The sequence below is a fragment of the Pseudopodoces humilis genome, chromosome 4 (assembly GCF_049639895.1).
Source record: "Pseudopodoces humilis isolate 2021_Gansu_Grassland_sample_001 chromosome 4, ASM4963989v1, whole genome shotgun sequence".
Classification (NCBI taxonomy): Eukaryota; Metazoa; Chordata; class Aves; order Passeriformes; family Paridae; genus Pseudopodoces; species Pseudopodoces humilis.
Genome location: NC_142203.1, coordinates 60,361,967 through 60,382,634, shown reverse-complemented (window position 1 = coordinate 60,382,634; position 20,668 = coordinate 60,361,967). Strand labels below are relative to the sequence as shown.

At 37.2% G+C, this 20,668-nt stretch overlaps 1 protein-coding gene across 1 annotated transcript in view; it reads right to left on the bottom strand.

Moving 5' to 3' along the window:
* Positions 1 to 67: 67 nt before the first annotated feature.
* DHX29 (DExH-box helicase 29) overlaps positions 68 to 20,668 on the bottom strand; it is a 30,543-nt gene continuing 9,942 nt past the window's right edge. Inside the window, exons 10-27 of the mRNA XM_014259882.2 lie at positions 20,519 to 20,642; positions 19,532 to 20,128; positions 18,691 to 18,834; positions 18,420 to 18,596; positions 17,672 to 17,812; positions 16,217 to 16,361; positions 15,888 to 16,008; positions 14,816 to 14,900; positions 14,102 to 14,190; positions 13,387 to 13,515; positions 12,468 to 12,543; positions 10,635 to 10,859; positions 7,877 to 8,013; positions 7,141 to 7,234; positions 6,099 to 6,401; positions 4,651 to 4,782; positions 3,021 to 3,117; positions 68 to 2,279 (exon numbers count right to left, since the gene is read on the bottom strand). Coding sequence (XP_014115357.2) covers positions 2,224 to 2,279; positions 3,021 to 3,117; positions 4,651 to 4,782; positions 6,099 to 6,401; positions 7,141 to 7,234; positions 7,877 to 8,013; positions 10,635 to 10,859; positions 12,468 to 12,543; positions 13,387 to 13,515; positions 14,102 to 14,190; positions 14,816 to 14,900; positions 15,888 to 16,008; positions 16,217 to 16,361; positions 17,672 to 17,812; positions 18,420 to 18,596; positions 18,691 to 18,834; positions 19,532 to 20,128; positions 20,519 to 20,642 — 2,872 coding nt within the window. The 3' untranslated portion in view covers positions 68 to 2,223. The remainder of the gene's footprint in view (positions 2,280 to 3,020; positions 3,118 to 4,650; positions 4,783 to 6,098; positions 6,402 to 7,140; positions 7,235 to 7,876; positions 8,014 to 10,634; positions 10,860 to 12,467; positions 12,544 to 13,386; positions 13,516 to 14,101; positions 14,191 to 14,815; positions 14,901 to 15,887; positions 16,009 to 16,216; positions 16,362 to 17,671; positions 17,813 to 18,419; positions 18,597 to 18,690; positions 18,835 to 19,531; positions 20,129 to 20,518; positions 20,643 to 20,668) is intronic.

The following is a 20,668-nucleotide window of genomic DNA, read 5'->3' as shown; positions in this document are numbered from 1 at the left end:
GGATACTGTATGGTCTGCATCTGACAAATGCTTTGAGAAAAGTAACACAAGTTAGAGTTGGTGTTAACACAAGTCTTTATTAAATAAATAGAGCAAAAGAGAAAGTTCATCCACCCAAAAGAGTACAGGCACAAAAGTTGCTCATGTATACTGCAGAAGCAGAAAGCCAGCATAGCATCTGGTTTGTTGGGGTTTTTTTTGTTTTGTTTAAGGTAACTGTGCTTGTCTGTACACCAGTGTGACCTCCTTAGTCTGTTTTGCAGAAAACTGTTGCTCACACAGATTGTGCAACCTCCCATTTTTTACAATATATCCCCTTAATTTACTTCAGTTATTTATTTAAAAGATTACAAAGCACAGCATGCTAGAGAAACACAAAGGACAACTGAATTTCAACATTACCACCTATAAATGGAGAAAAACCTTTTATTCATCACAGTTGAATAAGGGAGAACTCAAACCATTCACACTTTCCTTAGGATTTAACCATTTAAGACCAAAAACTCATTCGCAAAATTCAAACCCAAAAGACAGAGGAGCTTGCTAGTTACCGAATTACTGAGATGTTTTTCAAATTCATGTTTCCGAAGGATACAAATAAAATATCTCAACAGAACAAAACCTAGGAAATTTGTTTATGGTACAGATTTACTTTATATCTTCCATGAATATAATTTATAGGTTTTGATTTCAGTGTGGGAATACTGAAGGCAAAATTGAGGTCTTAAGGTCTAAGATCAAAACTTCCTGTTCAAATGCTTCCTTGCCTAAAGAGTGTTGTAAAAAAATCCCAAAAGTCACTTCCTGTCTCCTATGAAATCAGGACTACCACTAGATTATAGTAATGCATAAAAGGTTAACAGATGTGATCCCTGTTCCTTCAGAGCTGTTAGCAAACAGCTTTCCTCTTCCAGAAGTGTCAGCTAACATGCACAAGCTGGACAGCAATACCAGTTCCACTGTGATAATCTAACTGGATAGGGTCCATATATCTTGCATTTTTATGCATTCAGTTTCTTCAGTGCCCTTTCTGCACATGATTAACCTCTGCTGTATAAAATCTTTATTTTTCAGATTAAAAAAAAGTTGTCATCTACACTGTGTTTCTGTCTGTAAAGACAGTTCCTATTTGACTGCAACTGTTTAACGGAAAATCCTCATCACCAATATATTCCTTATTCTTGAAAGCTGAGTTAGCAATCTAAAATTTCACTTCATAATTAGAAATAGTGTGGATAGGTGGAATGTGAGACCATCTGATTCATTAATTTACTCAGTTAAGGATTATTCAGTATTAAATAAACTAGAAACAAAGGCTCACACAGACATCCAGTCATTGTGAGCAAGTAGGGTAGGAGAGAATTTCCATGCCACTGGAAGTTTCCACTAGGAGCTTCTCTGGTATTTCCTTGAAGAGGGTCAATGTGAATTTTGATCAATAAGGGGAAAAAACCACATTATCATCTCTTGAAGGGGGCTTGCAGAACTATGCAAAACTTAGCACACAAAAAAGGGACAGGAAAATATAGTATAATTGCAGGGGTTTTAAGGATCAGGGTAAACAGAGGAACAACTGTGAGAAGAGGTACACGATTGGTTTGGAAGGAGCCGCTGGTCAGTACATGTCTTGCTGAGCACTCATTCACAGCAGTCCATCCTATCATCCTATAGATGCTTATGGAGCATCTTCTCAATGTAAATAATACAGAAAAATTACGAATTCTCTGTATATGCTGTAAATTAATACTGTAAATTAATAATTTAAAAAAAAAATCATCACTTAGGAAACCCGTATGAGAAACATTTGTCTTCTGTTTGCACACATGGAATTCTATTCAACTGAGATTCAGGACTGAATCTTCAATCATCAGCACACACTGTAGTGATGATATGATTAGTACATTAAGCTAAAAAAGAGGAACTTTTTTAGTTCTTCATGGCCGTTTCTATTTTGAAAAGAAACTGCTTGTAGTTATCATTCATACAATCAAGACAAATGGCACCAAATATACTGTAAAGGCTAAACATATTCAATGTTCATCTTTAAACTGATAAAAGAAAGAGGAAGAGAAAGAGAAAGGCTGATCCTATGCAAAATCATGCAGTCTATCCCCATCATGGATGGTATCAACCACACTAAGAATTTAAATTCCTCCAATTAACACTGGAGTGCGTATTTCCCCTGCAATTACTGAAGCTCTGACTTGTTGCTGATTTCTGATTTCAGTTACTATTTTCTGTTTTTATCAGCTCTTTGATGATGTATAAGACCTTGTCATCTAGAAAAGAAAAAAAAAAAAACAAAAAACCCATAGTGTGTGAAAAAGAGCAAGCTTAAAAACTGATTCCCAAAATGCCAAAAATCGTAAGAGAAGTCTAGCTCTCAGCAACTTAAAATTTTAATGTTTTAGGCTATGCCAGAATCTAAAGCAAACCAAGTGATTACCATCTGGAAAGCAAAAGGACAAACAGTATGTACCTAGTACATCATCATAAAATCATTCAATGAACTACTGATGACCAATTCAGTATTCCACAAAAAATATTGGAAAAGTGGTGGGTTAACTACAGATACCGCATACAGGAACTCCCTTTCTTCCCCACCTACAATATGCTCCTGAACATCCAGTGTCCAAATTTTAAATTGTGCTCTGCTATACCTTACTTTTCTGAACCAACATGCCATTGGTTAACCTAGATTTTGAGACAACTTGAATACACTTATAAGGCATCCATGCCTAGGATTCTACACACAATCTCAATTCTATTCTGAAATGCATGCCATTACTACCACTACCTTGAATGTTGTTACCAGGGATTATCTTTAAAATGGCAGTTGTGCAGATCTTTGTACACCTGGGGTGAGCCACACCATATATTCAGGGTTAGTAATGACTTTCTGGACACCTCTTAATGGAACTTTCATGTCATACATGCTACTGTGAGAGGATGCAGGGTACTAATGATTCCTCAGATTTGCTACAAGGTGCATTTAAACAGTAATGACAGCAATAAGTTACCTTCAAGTGACATTTTGGGATTTTCAAGCTTCTTCTTCAAAACAGACTCAATGAGAACTCTCAGCTGTTTGAAAATTACTGCTATCTTAACAGGAGCCTATAAAGAAAAGACAAACATTTGCATTTTCAGGTATTTCATATGAAAATATAGATCAAAATATTACCCTACATAAAACCAGAAATTTATAACAAGATCCCTGCAAAAATTATGCACATACATGATTTTTAATGGTAATGGTAATCATGATGGATAGTACACTCATGAAATGACTGAGCTTACATTATGCCTTAGCTTTAGGCAGCAGTTGTTTGTAGCATCAAAGCCTGAAGAACAGCAGTTCAGAAGGGTAACTTAAAATGTGTTCCCACACAACCAGCATAAGAGGAAATTATTAGTTTACCAATAAGCTGCCCAATTAATTGCCTCCCACTCCCCACCCAAGGTAACAAAGTTCAAATTACATTTATACCTGAAATAAATCAGCTACACATTTGCCTCTTCAGAGGTCTGCCAGGCCTTCTGACAAAGCATCACAAGCCTTTCCTAAATCTCACTAGAAATTTGTATACCTAAAACTTAACCCTCTCCCAACAATATTTCATTTTATCCTTTCCTCCCTATTTCAATCTTTACTTCATTTATATGCTGCCTTTGGTACAACAAGTAGCTGCTATGGCAGAAGCACAAAACACAATGTATTTTGCTTAGCAACTTAATTAGAAAGCATAAATTCTGAAACACTCTGTAAGATGTGATTAACCCAGCAACTGCACAACTGTAGCCATCCAGGGACTGGAAAAAAAAATCTCTAACAAACTGACAAGGGACCTGCTTTTTAAAATTCCCTCTTCATGATAAGGAGTGAATTCCATTAGATGATTGCTTACTTGGATCAGTAAATTGCAAAAACTTGTTTTGCTTCTCTCTTGTCTTTGAGAGTAACACAAGGCCCAAAGCACAGAAGGAGCACAGAAAACTGTAACCACAGAGCTGCCTGGATAGTAAAACCCACTATTGGCCATTTACCAAAATTTACAGAGGATCTTTTCATGGTAACTATTTTGTCTGCAAAAATATGCTAGGAAAGTACTCTTAATTTTCCAATTTCAAAAAAAAACTTATACATGTGGAAAGGTAGAAACAATCAAGAAAACACCCCAAACCCAAGGAAGCAGCTATTTCCCAGTTCAGATTTTTTTCTTTATCAAACAATTCTGTCTGCACTACAGAACAGTACATACAGTAGTGTGCTAAAGATAAAGATACAGTTACAAGATTACAAAATTGTAGGAAAGGGTAATATAAAAACAGCACACTCTGCTTTCAGTACAAGCTCTATAAAAAAAGGCTTAGTCTGCATTTGTTTTAAATACCTTTTCTGAAAGAACATTTTTTTCTTAAAAAAGAGAGGGAACCGATTTGTTGCAAACCACACATGACAAGTCTATTCTTTCGAGTGTGATTCATTAAGTTTATATTTTGAGTGTGATTCTCTCCCTCTTTCTTCATCTTCATCCCTTGTCTCCATCTCCCATATACAGCGGTCTCAATCAAGCTAATACATCAACTATATAATACAAAAAGCTCATGGAATTACGAGAGGTAAGTTTAGTTATAACTCCAATGCACCTGAAAATGGATCCAACCGTCAACTGTCAGAAGACGCTCACGATGCTGGACTTCTATATCCCCACCAAAAAGCAAAATGGGAAAGGGGGATATTAAAGTAGTTTCTCTCAAATACACCTTGGCATACCTCACCTGCATATAAACAGACACAAACAATTAAAAACAGCAACAAAAAAATACCAAACCACAATACATCTATAACACTAAATTTGATTGCTATTTCTACAAACAAAAAGTACACTTTTTTTACTTTTTCAAGATGCAACCAAAACAAGTTATTGCACACAAAATAGCTATTTGTCTGCCACCACATAAAATAACTCACCTCTAAGTAAGTGATAGGCTTATATGCTGGAAGTTAGCTAAAGACACAGTTACCTTCTTAAAGTTCAAATGGAGAGATAATGTTAACCTAGTGGTGTTCAGACAAGCAACACTAAAAGTAATAACACTACTGAAACAAAAGGCAGGCAAAGTTCTTTAATTACACATTCTTCTTGGGAGCAGCTGTTTTGTCAGTTTACCTACATTCACATATGCACATACATAAATGTGGTACACACAGACACATCACTACATGAACTGCGTGATTCAGCATGTGTGGCTTCTGGCTTTGGAACACCTCAAATAAAGACAGAATGGGATGGAATAAGTTGTAGTAGGAAGAACGGATGTAAAAGGAGTGTATCTTCATGTTTCAAAGCGCAGGCTTTGTTTTCCCCATGATTCGTGGACTAACTTACCTACCTAGCTGCTGTCTTGTCACCACACTACAATGTTCTTGGGGATCAGGAAATATTTTCAACTCTCAAAAAATACTATCACTTTATACACATTGAAAGGTCTAATGCTTCCTGCTTCTCTACAGTAAATTTGGCCATTAAGCAACTGCTGTCAAACTTCTGTTGTACCAGAAGTATAACTAAATACAAACACTTGAATTTAGGAAATAGCTGACAAGATTTTTTAATTGAAGGGGAAAGACGTGAAAAGAAATGCAATTCACTTAGGAAGTTTAGCAGTCCATTACAGAATAGGCTATTTTATTACTGGGATATGTCAGTACCAAGTTTCAAAACCTCAGAAAAGTAACAAAGCAGACTTTGAAAAGTTACTACTACATATTATTGTGTAAGGTGTTATTAAAATCAACAAGACTCTATTTAAAAAGTCAATGATACTATTAACTTAAGTGATACAAAGAAAATTCCTTCTATTTACAGCTACCAGTTTCACCATAAAGATTTGTTCATTATCTTCAGCTTCACCATCTTCTTTCTCAGCACTCAGTTGACTCACTTTTATGGACTTTAGGATCATTAGATAATAAAAGACTCTTGAGGATAAAACAACTGGATATTAAATAACATACACTAGTTTGAAGTATATTAGAGGCAGAACTCCACCTCTACACAAACAACTAGTTACATTCATCATCTTTAACTTACCTTCTCCTGGTAAAGTAGCCATCCATATGTCTGCAAGTCTCGATTTACAGAAGAGGGATGAACTTGCGCTTTACCCTGAGCAGTTTCTACTGTGCAAGCCAGCTTCTCTGTAACATCCACAGACTTTGTATATAGAATTTTTCCTACGTTGTCATACAGCCCTGCAGTCAACACAGCTTTAAGAAGAGCTATTTCACTGAGAGATGGGGATTGTGCGTCTCCAGTTCCATCCCATCTACATTGTGTTGAAGATGTTGTGAATCCTGCTGCTCTGACCACCCTTATGAGTTCTTGCTTCACATCCTGAAATTAGGATGGTATTAGTAAAGTCTTGAATTAAGAAAGTTACATACTCCACTTCAGCAGTAGGAAATTACACTTCATCTGAATTATTCATGCTCTCCCTTACTATTCATGCGCTAGCCCTTATTAGAATAATCACTTGTATTTTCTGCTGCCACACTAGAACCCTAGCTATTTCTACAGGAAAAATATTATTTATAACATAAACTGATACCTGGAATATAGGATTAGACATGTGGAAATAAATATGCTGCAAATACTAAATCTTTACCTGCAGTTAAAATGAAAAGAAACATTTGAATCAAAGATCCAGTTCTGCTTAGAAATACTCACGTATTTTACTAACGTAAAAGGAAAGATCAGTTAAAGCATTTTACCACCAAAAATAAGAGGCCATTCATGTTTGTGGCTCGTCTTTCAAATTAACTGTTAAATGTTATTTCATATCAAGAATAATATAAATACTTTAATTCATAAAGCTTTGATTCTCTGATGAAAACAAGGCCTAGCTTCTCCAATGGTAGTGACTACAAAGCTGTTTACCAAAGTGTTCATATCAAAACTCAAATACAGCAACCTTAATCGAGAGTGTGCATTTCATCAGTCCCTAGAAGTCCACTTGCTTTTATCTTGTCTAAATAGTAACTGTGATATATCATCTCTTTAAAAGGGAATAAAACTTTCAGATGAAAATTTTAACAAATAACTTACGAGTGAAGAGCATAATGATATGCTTTACCTCCAGAGTTAACAGTGAAGTCCTATTAAGGAAATTCCTTCTGCAGTAAGTCATTTCAGCACGATATCCCCCTTCCTGTCGAGCCCTTTTCCACCTAGAGGAAAAAAATAGTGTCTTATTACAGCAAGAAGAAACCCATCAAGACCGTAACAACAGAAGAGGAACTAAGTTAAAGAAGAATTATGTGTTTGGGTAAGCATTCTCCACTCTAAAATAAGTTGTATTCATTAAGATGAATGCTGCTGGTCTAAGGACACTCCAGAGAACATGTCTGTAACATAGGCATGATATTAGATACATAGACAGATACTAACAAAAATACAAGGTGATTTACTCTCAAACCCCATCCACTTCTGTCTGTCTTGACCGTCAAAACAAAATTCAGACTTAGTGGTAACACTAAAGAGGAAAACCTGTATGTCATTTTATACACTTGTGCTTTATCAAATACAAAATATTATGGTTAAAATACCACAAAAAGCAAACAAAGTACTTTAAACACTAGGATAACTGGCACAGTAAACCTCTATATGTGTGCAAGCATAGTTAAAAGGAGCTGGAGAACAGAAAACTAAGCAAGATATCCATTTGTGTTACAGTACCTGACAATCAATTGTTACTCCAAACAGAAAAAAACTTGAAGTGAAAGCAGTTCAAGAGATATTAGGGATTCTTTACATAACTGCATTACTTGTTATCTGTTACTAGTCAAGAGCATAGCAGAACCATCACTTACCCCAGATAAGCATTGTAGATCGTTATATGGTCTGAAACTGCCATAGCTAGAGATGATTTTGCAAGATCTGCTTCATCTCTTCGACCAATAGGTGTAGTAAATGGGGTTTTTTCTGTCATAACAGCAGCCAAAGTTGCCTGCAATTATAGAAGTACATATCACTTTTTGTGTATATAACAAAGTATTTTGTTGTAAGCTTACAGGTTTATAAAACAAATAGCCTTATATTTTCTTTTGTCATTATCTTAGAATTATAGGCTTGGGTTGCAACAGACCTTAAAGATCATCTAGTTTCAAGCCCCTGCTATAGGCAGGGACACCTTCCACTAAACCAGGTTGCTCAAAGCTTCACCCAACCTGGCCTTGAACACTTCCAGAAATGGGACATCCACAACTTCTCTGGGCAACCTGTTTCACTGCCTCACCACCCTCATCGTAAAGAACTTCTTCCTAATATTGAATCCAACCAAATCCTCTTTCAGTTCAAACCCATTCCCTCTTGTTCTGTTACCATATGGTAACATTAAGCAGCTCTTCTTCAATGCCTTCTTATACTGAAAAGCTGCAATTAGGTCATGCCGGAACCTTTTCTCCAGGCTGAACAACCCCAGCTCACTCACTCTCCTCAAAGGAGAGGTACTCCAATCCTCTCTGATCATCATTATGATAAACTCTCGACTCAGTCCAGCAGGTCCACATCCTTCTTGTGCTGGGGCTACCAGAGCTGGATCCAGCACTACAGGTGGGGTCTCATGAAGGCCCAGCAGTAGGGCAGAATCCCCTCCCTCCCCTGCTGCTGGCTCTGGATGCAGCCCAGAACACATTTGGCTCTCTGGGCTGTGAGTGCCCATGGCTGGGTCATGTCCCCACCAGCACCCTCAAGTCCTTCTCCCCAGGGCTGCTCTCAATCTGTTCATCCCCAGCCTGTGCTGATATCTGGGGCTGTCCAGACCCTGGTACAGCACCAGCACTTGGCCTTATAAACTCCATATCTGCCCACTTCTCCAGGTCCCTCCTGATAGTATCCCTTCCTTCAGATACGTCAACAGCACCACTCAGCCTGGGGTCATCTGTAAATTTGTTGAGAGTGCACTCAGCCTATCCATCTATGTCACTGATGAAGATATTAAATAACACTGGTCCCAATATAGACCTCTGAGGGCACCACTTGTCCACTGGGACTCTGAACTATTAACCACCACCCTCAGGATGGGACTGTACAACCACTTTCTCATCTATCTAATAGATCACCCTCTGAATCCATCTCTCTCCAATTTAGGTTGGGGACCATGGTAAAGGCTTTGCAAAAGTCCAGATAAATGATTATGTAGCCTTTCCCTTGTCCTCTGATGTGGTCTCTCCACCACATAGGTCATTGGGTTGGTCAAGCAGGACTTGACCTTGGTTAAGCTCACACTGGTGTCTTGAATCACCTCCCTGTCCTCCAAGTGCCGCAGTGTATTTCTGAAAGGATCTGCTCCATGATCTTCCCAGGTACAGAATGGAAGCTGACAGGTTAGTAGTTCCAAAGGCCTCTCTTTTCTACTTTTTTTCAAAAAAAGACAGGTACAATGTTTCCCCTTTTCCAGTCATCTGGGACTTCACCTGACTGCCATGAAAGAGGTTGCCATTGATGACTGAGGTAAAAACATTAAGTACCTCAGCCTTCTCCTCATCTGTTTCTACCAGTTCATCAAGTGGGGTGCATTTTCTTTGACGTCCCTCTTCTGGATGATATAGCTGTATAACCCCTTCTTATTTGTAACACATGGCTTTGTGTTCCTTGCCGTGGTCAGCTCCATCGTTGCCATGGCCCTCCTCACCACATCCCTATGCAACTAGACTGCATTCCTGTAGTCTTTCCAGGACCCATCCTTGCTTCTGCACTGATTGTGCATTTGCTTGTTGCCCTTGAGTTGAATCAGCAGGTCTCCACTCACACCCATTGACTGTCTTCCCTGCCTGATTTCTTGCACCTAAGAATCACTAGCTCTTGTACTCTAAGAAGAGTAGAAAATATTTAATTATAGTCTATCTTCTACTAAGTCTCAAGGAAAACTCAGCACCATAAGAATTTCCTACATAGAATTCAGAACTCATATTAAAGCCACTGTTTAGATAGTGCCTTAAATGCAAACATAAAAAAACATTTCAAAACTCATATGAAATGTTTTGCCAAATGACAATGCAATGAAGGTCAAATTAATCAACTGCTTTAGGTTGTATCATATTAACAGGAGATATCAAGAATTTTAACTTTCACTTTCTAGGAACTAACATACTCATGTTTTCTTCTGATTTGCAGTAAATTAAATGGATTAGGTGAAAATGTAAACTATGTCACAGTCTTAGTAAATTACCTACCAATTAATTTCCAATAACTTTGAGATGTTCTTGGCCACAAACTGTGGTGCAATCCAGACTGCCTAACTCACATGTAAAGAGGATATTTTCTTTAAATATCATACCCCCTGGGATCACCATGGACAGACCTGGAGACCAAGCCTGATTAGCCACTGTGAGAGTACCTAGGAACTTAGACTCTTAGAACCGCTGTAAGTTGGAAAAGACCTTTAAGATCATTGAGTCCAACCATAAAGAACACTTATATTATTCCATTAAGTCTGGGTATCTTCACCCTGAAGTAAACATTTTAACTTGCATCACGTTTTCAAAATACTGCATTACAAGAATCAGATTAATTGCAAAGAATTAACAGTTTCTATACTTTTAAAAACATGATTTCTTTTTTACTCACCACAGGATCCAAGCAGCCAAATATAGCACCAAATATAAGCATTTTCCCAATCTTGACATTAACAGGAAGGGCTGCAAGGTGCTGGCCCAATGGAGTTAGCTTGGGCTCGTTTAACTGACAAGCACCAATCTTCCTCAACAGATTCATTGCATTACCAATTACTTGCTGCTGTGGTGGATCTAATGCTCTGGAAAGAAAATCTTCAGGAGAGCCAAGACTGCATTTCTGTGAAGTAAAGGGACATATATTTCAATATAAAATTTTATAATGAAGTTCTCTAACAGCTACAGAGAAAACTGGAAAGGTGATCTTGCATCAAACGTTCACATTCCTTCCTCACCACTTGCTTCCCAGAAGGCTGACATGCCCACATTAGGTTAAAAAAACTTCATTGCTTGGAAGCGCTCCATATGGCATGAACACTGTTCAGAGAAGTGCATTACCAGTGATCACTAACAAGCAGGGGACAACCAGTCCTGATGGGATGCAGCTCAACCCAGCACTTACTTGCCACGTTGCTAGTTTTCCTATGCACATACTGAAGACATGGTAAGAGGTAATGGAATTGCTCGCTTGAACAGAAATCAATTAGAAGGCTATTTAACAGTTTAAAATTTTCACTCTGAGGCAAACTGGAATCATATAGTACACTATTCTCACTGAATAGCATGCTCGTATTTTACAGCAATCAAGTGTTGAGTTACCCTGTGACCTGTGTAAGAAGCCCCACAAAGTAACTGCATTGGATCAGGTCTGTTGTAACAAACCTTTTTAGCTACTAGGAATAATAATTCCAAAACAGGCAATAGTATGAAGGTGTCATTTCTCCAGAGGCATGCATAGTATTTTTAGCTAACAAGGTGTATTGGGCTTGTGTTGCGAGGTTTAGGTAGTAGGGGCTGCATAGGTGAGTTCGGTGAGAAGCTGGGAGCTGCTTCCCCTACATCCAGCCAATGCCAGGTAGCTCCAGGGCTGACCCACCGTTGGCCAAGGCTGAGCAAATCAGTGATAGTGGTCATGCCTCCAGGAGAAGTCACTGCACAGAAACAAATTGCAGCCAAAGAATAGGTAAGAACAACTCTGAAGATGCCAAAATTAGTGAAGAAAGTAGTGGAGGAGGTCCTCCAGCTGCTGCAGCCCATGGTGAAGAAGGCTACTCCCCTGCAGCTCATGGAGGTCCGTGGTGGAGTCCACACTCAAGTATGTGGATGCCTGAAGGAGGATGTGACCCTGTGGGGAGCTCACACTTGAACCTGGCAGGACCTGTGGCACCATGAGAGGAGCTCACACTGCAGGAGGTTTGCTGGCAGAACTTATGACCCTGAGGGAGACCCATGCAGGAGCAGTACATAAAAAACTGCAACCTGTGGGAAGGATTCACATTGCAGAAGCTTGTAAAGGACTTTCTCTGGTGGAAGGGAGCCCAGGCTGGAGCAAGGGAAGGAGTCTTCCCTTCCTCTGAGCAGGAAGCAGCAGCAGAAACAGTGTGATAAACTGACCAAAACTGCCCTTCCCCATCTCCCTGAGCTGATGGAGGATAGGAGGTAGGGAGCTGGGATATAAAGCTAAGCCCATGAAAGAGGGTTAGTTTTTACTTCTCATTAACCTAATGTTATAAATTCAATTGATTTCCACAAATCAAGTCTGTTTTTCCTGGTACAGCAACTGGTGAGTCATCTCTGCGTCCTTATCTCTCTAACTGTGAGCCTTTTGTTATATTTTCTCTCCCATTCACCTGAGGAGGAGGGTGATAGAGGAGCTTTGGGGCCACCCAGGCCCAGCCATGGTCAACCCACCACACAAGGTTAGCAATACTAAAACCAAAAACCATACCATAACGTGAAGGCATAATTCCTCCAAAGGCACACGCAGTATTTCTGGAACAGAATATTCCATGAAACTTTCAAACCTGCAACATCATAAAAACACAGAAACATATATATTCAACTAAATCTTTGGGTTAAACTTGTAAATATGGTCATTCTTTGACCATTACATGGTCATTCTCTGCAGTTTTTCTCTTGAGGGGCAAGGAAGGGAGTAGCATAGGTAAGCCATTCATACTTTGAATTAAGGCATGTGTTGTTGCTTGGAAAACAAGTTTTAGTCAGAGAGAGAAAGGCAGGAAACCCCAATTTTCAAAACAAGTTTATAAAATGCTTTCAAGCTGAAAAGTCTTTTATGGGACTAAAAGGCACACCTCACTGGTTATGTCAAAAGACTTAATCTTAATTGTTGCTTAGCTGAAAGTAATTTCAGGCTTTCACAGAAGCAGGAAAAAGGTTATTCCACTACAGTAATAGAAACTAATTCTGCAGTACCCCCATCTCTTATCCACAGAGATTACCTTCTCAGAAACCTACAAATTTGTCTGATAAGAAATTCAAAGTTCAGCAGGTAAGGTTTGCACACATTTGATGTAAGCCAAACAGATGTTGTAAAAAACTGATGTTCTACAATTCCTTGTGCTGCACTTGTCCTTTAATTTTATTTTTTAAAGAAAACATTATATAAATATTAAGAATAAAATTAACTTTTTAAAAAAGTGTGAAAGACATGGATGATATTCAAGACATATGATATTCAATATCAAGACATATGATACTCAAATTCTTGTTTTGGTTGAGTTTTTTTCCACTTTTCTGTGAATTAAGTGAAATAAAGTGAATTTCAACAAGAATTCTTGATTTTGCACAGAAAAAAAAAGATGGTATCTATGTGATTTACACAATTCTGCTAAGAATTACAATACCTCTCTCTCGTGTACATTCGGAAGCAGAAGCCATCCCTAACACGCCCAGCTCTTCCTTGTCGCTGCAGAGCACTAGCTTTACTAACAAAGGTCTCTTCCAGGGAACTCATTTGACTGCTTTCATGATACCTTAAAAATTATAAAGCAGATTCAGATTTCAGAATTAAAATTTCCATGTGTCTACAACCTGAACACCAGCATACTGACAATGTATCTAATGAACAATTTTGAAAATACATTTAGTTTTGAAAACCAAGCATATCTGGGAGGAACTGTGTATTATAAAACCTTGGATACAACTCACCAGTGAAAGTATAAATACTGGAAAATGAAAGCTTTATTATTTCATTTCCCTGGCAATTCAGAACCATTCTCACACATTGTGTAGGGATTTTTACATTTAAAGTGAACAAAAAATAACTTTTAAGAACAGAGATAGTATAAAAAATACTTCCTTAATTTCCATAACAGTTCTCAATCATAACTATCAATACATAACATCCATTATCTGTGAACTTTCCTTGTTCTTCTCACCATTTGAATCTCCAAATATACACCCCAAACCTGTACTGAAAAACTGCAAACTGTTAAATGAGCTCAGAACATTTCTGCATCAAGAACTCTAGTTTAATAAGGATACTACAAAATTCTTGCAGTTCTATCCTCCAAATACCTACAGTAGTCACAGTATGATTAATGAAAATCAAACTCTTACCTGTTTTCTTTTGTTCTCCCAGTATCAATTACAAAGACAACATCTGGTATTGTGATACCTGTCTCTGCTATATTGGTTGCCAAAACAATCTGGAAAGAGTAATATAACATGAACAGAATAATTGGAATGTCTAACAGGTTTCAACCTTTAAATCAGCATTATGGAGTAAGTCTGGTTAAGATTTTTACCCAGCAGTGCTTCCTTAAATAATCTGACAAAAAAAAAAAAAAAAAAAAGAAGCTACATGACTTGGAAAATGATCTAGTTTTCCACAAGGAGAGAATTTGAAAGCTAAGAAATAAATTCACATTCACATTTTGTTTTACAATCTATTAAGATGACTGGCTAATATCTGCCAAAATTGAACAATGCTTAATTACAGAGGTTGGTAGTAAATTAAATTGTATTTTTCCTAGATAAAAGCCATAATTACTGGTAAGCAATATTTAAAACACAGGTAAGTAATAATTAAGGAATTTTACTGAAAAATTTTAGGTTTAAAAATTTGCCCAATACTCTCAAGATTTTCACAGCATATTAGCTTCTACCCATTATAGACCAGCAAATTAAAAGAATTCTGCTAAGAATTGTTTCTTTGCAGGGAAGAAATTCTAGGAACACCTAGTTGTTGTGTAATTCTGTATGCTATTGTAACAATTCAGAGTTGCATCCACAGAAAATTTCTCTTTCATTTGTGAACTTGGTAAATATTACCTTTCTGATACCAAGAGGAGGTATTGTAAACGCAGCTGCTTGATCTTGAGTTGAAAGAACAGAATGTAAAGCTATCAATCTGTGCCTAGAACAAGAAATTATATTAATAAATACACATTTATCAAAGAACATAGAATAAAAAAGTTAAGACCAGCATAATAACAACACTTGGAGAAAGCAACTAGAATAGACAACCAAAAGAGTAAAACTTTGTGTGATTATGCATGAAAGTCTGTTTAATTGTTTTATTACAATATCAAAAAAAAAAAAACTAATTAGTTCATAGGGATGTTCTCCCATTCAATAAAAATGCAGGAAAAATATAGTACTGCAAAACTGCTGTTACTTCAAGATACCAGCCTAGCAATAAAGGGAGCTAGGGGTCCATAAACTCAAGATTTTAAAATTGTGCTTCCAAGACAAGGACCATTACAAAAACATGCAACTTTGACTAATAAAGGCCTTCAGAGATGAGACAGCCACAGAGACAGGTACTTTCCTTCTCTTCAGGCCTTTACATCTCAGTCCACCAACAATTTTTAGATTTGACTGCAGCTGTGCCTTTTATGCAGTTGTATTGCTAACTTTTAGTTACCAAAGCAGTAAATTTTGAAATTATCTATCACTACAACCCTAGGCCATTTCTCTTGGTAGATCCAGATGCTCTGGAGCTCTTCTCAGGAAGTAGTCACTTCCATGTAAACAGTAAGCCACAGAAATCTGTATCCCAGGTATGGCAGCTTCCATACCCTAAGAAGTGGAAAAGAAGTAGTCAAGTGCTTTTGATTAAGCAAATTTATTGAAGAATAAGATAGAAAATAATAACATTTATCATACCATTCCTAAGTATCTGTCATTTTTGCTTGTGTAGCTTTTAGATTATAGTATTAAAAGTACATTTGTATTGTAGCAAAAGAACATTTGTATTGCAGTAAAAGTATATTTATAACACAATTAGCTCAGAGGTATAACTCTCACTTGCCTTTTACAAGAATGGCAAACCTTAATGAATATGTTTGTTGGCTTGTAACTTAAGAGTATTAATTAACTTCATAAAAAATATCTGCATTACCTGTCATGCAAGTTAAATCTTCTGTCAGTTGAAATGAGATCATACAGCTGTTGGATATGAGCAAGACCGGGTAAGAAGATCAGCACAGCCCCTTCAATATTCTTGAACTGGGGACTTCTATCTGCAAAATTACAGCACAAGCATATAGTTAAAACAAACATGCACTGCGAATAGTTTCACATAAAAACATGAATGAATGCTAGGCCCTTTGGTTAATGCTTTTTAGCTTTCATATAAGAATCAAGTACTTCATTATCACTAGAGAAAGCAGTGGAAAATAGGTCCAAAGGACAACCCCAAGTACATGAACTTAAGCGGACTAGAAGTACCTAAGTATGCAAGCAGCTCCAAAATAAGTTCAAGGTTGATCTTGTAAGGGTTCATGTATAAGATAGCCTGCTGTGTACGATTGCTGTATTTTGCATAGTAAGGAGCCAAATCGATACCAGATCCAGGCTGAATTGGGACATACTCCTAAAAAACAAGAGTAAGCAGAAAAAAAAAAATCACATTCTTAGCATTTTAGAAGAATGTAAAAGAGCAGAAGGTGAATTTGCCATTCACTTGAAACAGAGACTGGGATAAGAGAAATTTAACTAACTTCCCACCAAAACCTGTGTGAGTTAGATTAAATCACAACCACCTACATAATGTGTAGGTATCCACAACTGTTAAATGACACTCCAGATTTAAAAAAAAAAATGTCAAAATTAAAGCCTGTCCAAGAAGTAAACAGGACCATATTTGACATTCAACCGGTATCAATTCAAGCTTGGATAATAAGACGTATACTCTTCTTTCTAAACTCCTACTTTGGGGTATAAGAAACTAGTTTCACCTTTTCCTTCTCCCTCACCTCACCCATCTCAACTAACGGTTGCAATGAAAACTAAGAATGAACTAGGTGGCAACTGCTGCAGGGTTTTGGAACAGGAAAAATGAAGATTTAGCAGGAGAAACATACATTTGAATTTTCTCCAGATATCTTACATACTTAGCATAGTTTCTAAGTTAAGTGGCACTGTTGTAAACTATTTAATTGCTACTCAATACACTTAAGGAAGCTTGACACCACATATCCCTCTGTATTGAAGGAAAACAATCAACAGAGTACACCAGACTATTTTTCAACACATATATGTTTGATTGTAGCAAGCTGAATTCTCAGATGTTTTGCAATGCAAGTTGGAGCAGACAGGTATCTTCCCAAAATACAGTCTACATAAACAGCCTAAGCTGCCAAAGTCAGATGGTACTGACAGAATTTCCCTTTCAAGAGTTTTGATCGAAAAACACCTAAGAGCTATCATTGCAGAGTATCTATTGATTAACCATAACCTGTTAAACTAAAGAAGTCTTTACAACTGTCTCATATAAATCATCTCATTTAGTATGCCAAGTTGGAGGATCTTGGCAGTTCTTCAGCTAAGACAGATATGGCCTTTTCTCTTCTGTTGTTAAGTTCACTATGTAGGAGATTTCTTTGGGGAAAAAAAAAAAATAGTCTCCCTGTGGCTGCTTATAGATCCAGAGCTGGTAATCTACAAGAGACCTCAATGTCAAGTACAGCAAAATCAACACCGCTATATAGGAGTTGGAGCAACAATCAAAAGGGTGCAGCACTCATCATAAATATTAGTAGGAGCACCAATGGCGCCTATTTTTTATAAACTGAAAGAATGTTTGATATTCTACAATCCAACCATATAAAATTCAAAGGAATCAAAATTATTAAATAATAAACCCCAAGGGTTCCAAGACAAAACTAAAAATGACTGTTTCACCTGGTGCTTTGTAGTGGTTCCTCCTTTACCAGTAATATTTATTGTTACTTCCTCCTCTTCCTCCAAGAACTTCTGACAATATTCTGAGTCTTTCTCCAAAACATAGCCAGTTGCTTCAATTACATCTTCAACATGGAAAACCTTTAGTGAAAATTCAAAGACAAAACACGAAGCATGTAAAAAACCAATCACTTTTGGTGAGAAAGCAACCTTTCTCACTTTTTAAGGCTTACACAAAAGTTAATAAAAGTAAATAAAGTATGCCTTAATATTGTAATAAATCTTGCAAATTACAACTTAAACTGTCTTATGATTTTTTAAAATCTAATCTTAGAGCTGCTACAAGTTTATTAATGGGCTTCTCCACCTGATCACTGCATAACCTTTACCATAGCCTATATAGCCTGCACAAAAAAACAGTGACAAAGTTACAGGGGGTGTGGGAGGAATTCTTTAATGCTTTCCTTTCTACCTAGGTTGAACAGAGAAAAATCAAAGTGTTACTGATGGACTGACTGTAATCAAGAAATCCATCACAAAAAATAGTACAGCTATGTACTCCAAAGCCCTGAAGCTATTCTATATTTTCATAAAATAAAAAGGACTGTAAGTCCTTGAAATAGCTATTTTAAGATCTCTATTATTGGTTAAAAAAGTGATATAGATATATTGTCTATATACTAACCAGGCAAACCCCATATACATACATATGAAGTGTCTTGCATAATCAAAATAAACATCTACCTACCTCAACTGGATAGCTCCTCCCTGAGATCCTTAAAATGGGACAGTGTGAGAAATAGCTGGAAAACTTCTCACTGTCTACAGTGGCACTCATTAAAATCAGGTGCAGGTCTGCACGCTTATGCAAGATCTCTCTCAGAATAACTAGCAAAAAATCAGACTGGACACTTCTTTCATGTACCTAGAATTAGAAAAACAGATCTATAGCAAAAATTTAGTACAGGTCAAGGCCCAGAATAACTGTAATTTCTGCAAAATAGTAAAGAACTGATAACCTCATCTACAATAATATGAGATATACTTGACAGGAGACCATCTTCTTGAAGTTTACGAAGCAGGACACCTGTTGTACAGTACAGCAGTCTGGTGGCTTCTCCTGTTCTTGATTCCATACGAATTTGATATCCACACAGGGAATTCTTAAAAAAAAAGAAATTAAACATAAAGAATGACTTAAAATAACATACAAGCTAACAGTATTCAAAATTAAGTAAAACTTAGTGGCTGTCAGATTCCGACACCACACAAGTGCTAATTAAGTAGTAGAGTGAATGACTGCCACACTTCCATACAAGTGCTTTGCTAAGAAAGGAAGAGTACATGAAATTTATCCGAAGTGGCAAAGAGCTGGTAAAATCAGGATTGTTTTTAGGACTCTTTGACAATTTCAAAAATATTTTTGCATTAATTACCATAACAAATACAGGACTTCAGCTTTCTTCAAATAAAATAACTAATGTTGGAAAGAGCCTCTCTCAAAGCATGGCCTCACTCAAGGCTGGACTGGATTGCTCATTCCCCTTATTCAGGGGACTTTGCTTCATCCCTGGTGATAGTGATGCAACAGTCCCTAGGCAATCTAATCTTCGACCACTCCAGCTAAGAAACACTAGTGCTTTACATCAGCCACTGAAGATTTTAAAAATCATATACAGATACCTTCAGGTTCACAGGTGACAAGACAAAATGAAACAACCTGCATACCAAGAAGTTCTTTTCAAGAGAAAATAACATCTAATTGTTTGGTTGTATAAGGAAAAATGTTCTCACTTTTTGTAAACAATCCAGCCCCCTGTATTTGATCATGACATGCAAAGGAATTAAGACACTTCTTACTTTTCCTCCTGGTCCTGATTCACAGCCCAGCTCTTCACAAACCCTTGTTGCCAGACTCACTGCTGAGATTCTTCGGGGTTGAGTGCAAACAACATTGCATTTTTTTGATCCTTCGTCTAGCAGCAAGTCTTCTAACAAGAAATGGGGCACCTGGGTACTCTTCCCACTGCCTGTTTCACCAGCAACAACAACTACTCGATGTTTTTTGAGAGTTTCTACAATCGAGTATCTGTGCTTAAACACAGGTAACTCCTGTCTCTCTTTCAGAAGCCTCTGGTATCTAGAGGAACTCTGCAGCTTCTTAAACAAAATCCTTGAAGGTTCCAAATTATCTGCATCTGAGGTCTCAAGGGAGAGACTTCTGATGTCCTCATCAGAAACTAAGTTTTCCCAGGAATCTTCAGGACCCTCAGAAAGTTTTGGCTGGCTTTCAGACTGTAGCTGTTGTTGCTGTTTGAGTTTGTTTAACAATTTAGCAATAAAGGTATCACGTGGCTTGTTGGTTTCTATCTTGCTTTCTTCTTCCTTTTTCTTTTCAATATCCCTCCATTCTAGCCAGACATCTCGATAGGTAGGAGGAAGCAACTGATGAACTGACTTCAGGAGCAAAAAGCAGAAAAAAATTACATTAGGTACTACTTATTAGTATCACTAATATTTTATGTGTGAACAAACTCAGAAGATTTGACAAAAAATAAGTAGGAAACCATTCTAGAAGCAGAAACTATGAAACCAGTCATATAAATATCAATAATGCATCTTCATTTTCAATTTGCTTTCAGTTTTTAAAAGACTGAAAATAGTTTTATATAAAAATATCACTTCTGTATGCTGCAAAGCATATGCACAATTAGACAAAATCTAACAAATCTGTAACAGAAGCGAAGAATTTAATGGGAAATAGTACATGAAACTACTTTTGGAACTTTAGAAAAAGTGCAGAGGCAGATTTGAAGCCAAGAACAGAAATACTGCTCAGAAACTTACCTGTCCTTTAGTTAAATGGTAGAGTGCCAAAGTAGCAGCTAGATGTTGTGCTTGCATACTATCTTCTGTTACGATTGTAGGACACATTGCCATTACATCATCTGATGACTTGATAATCCTGACCCTTAAAGAAAAATTTCAAAAGCAGTT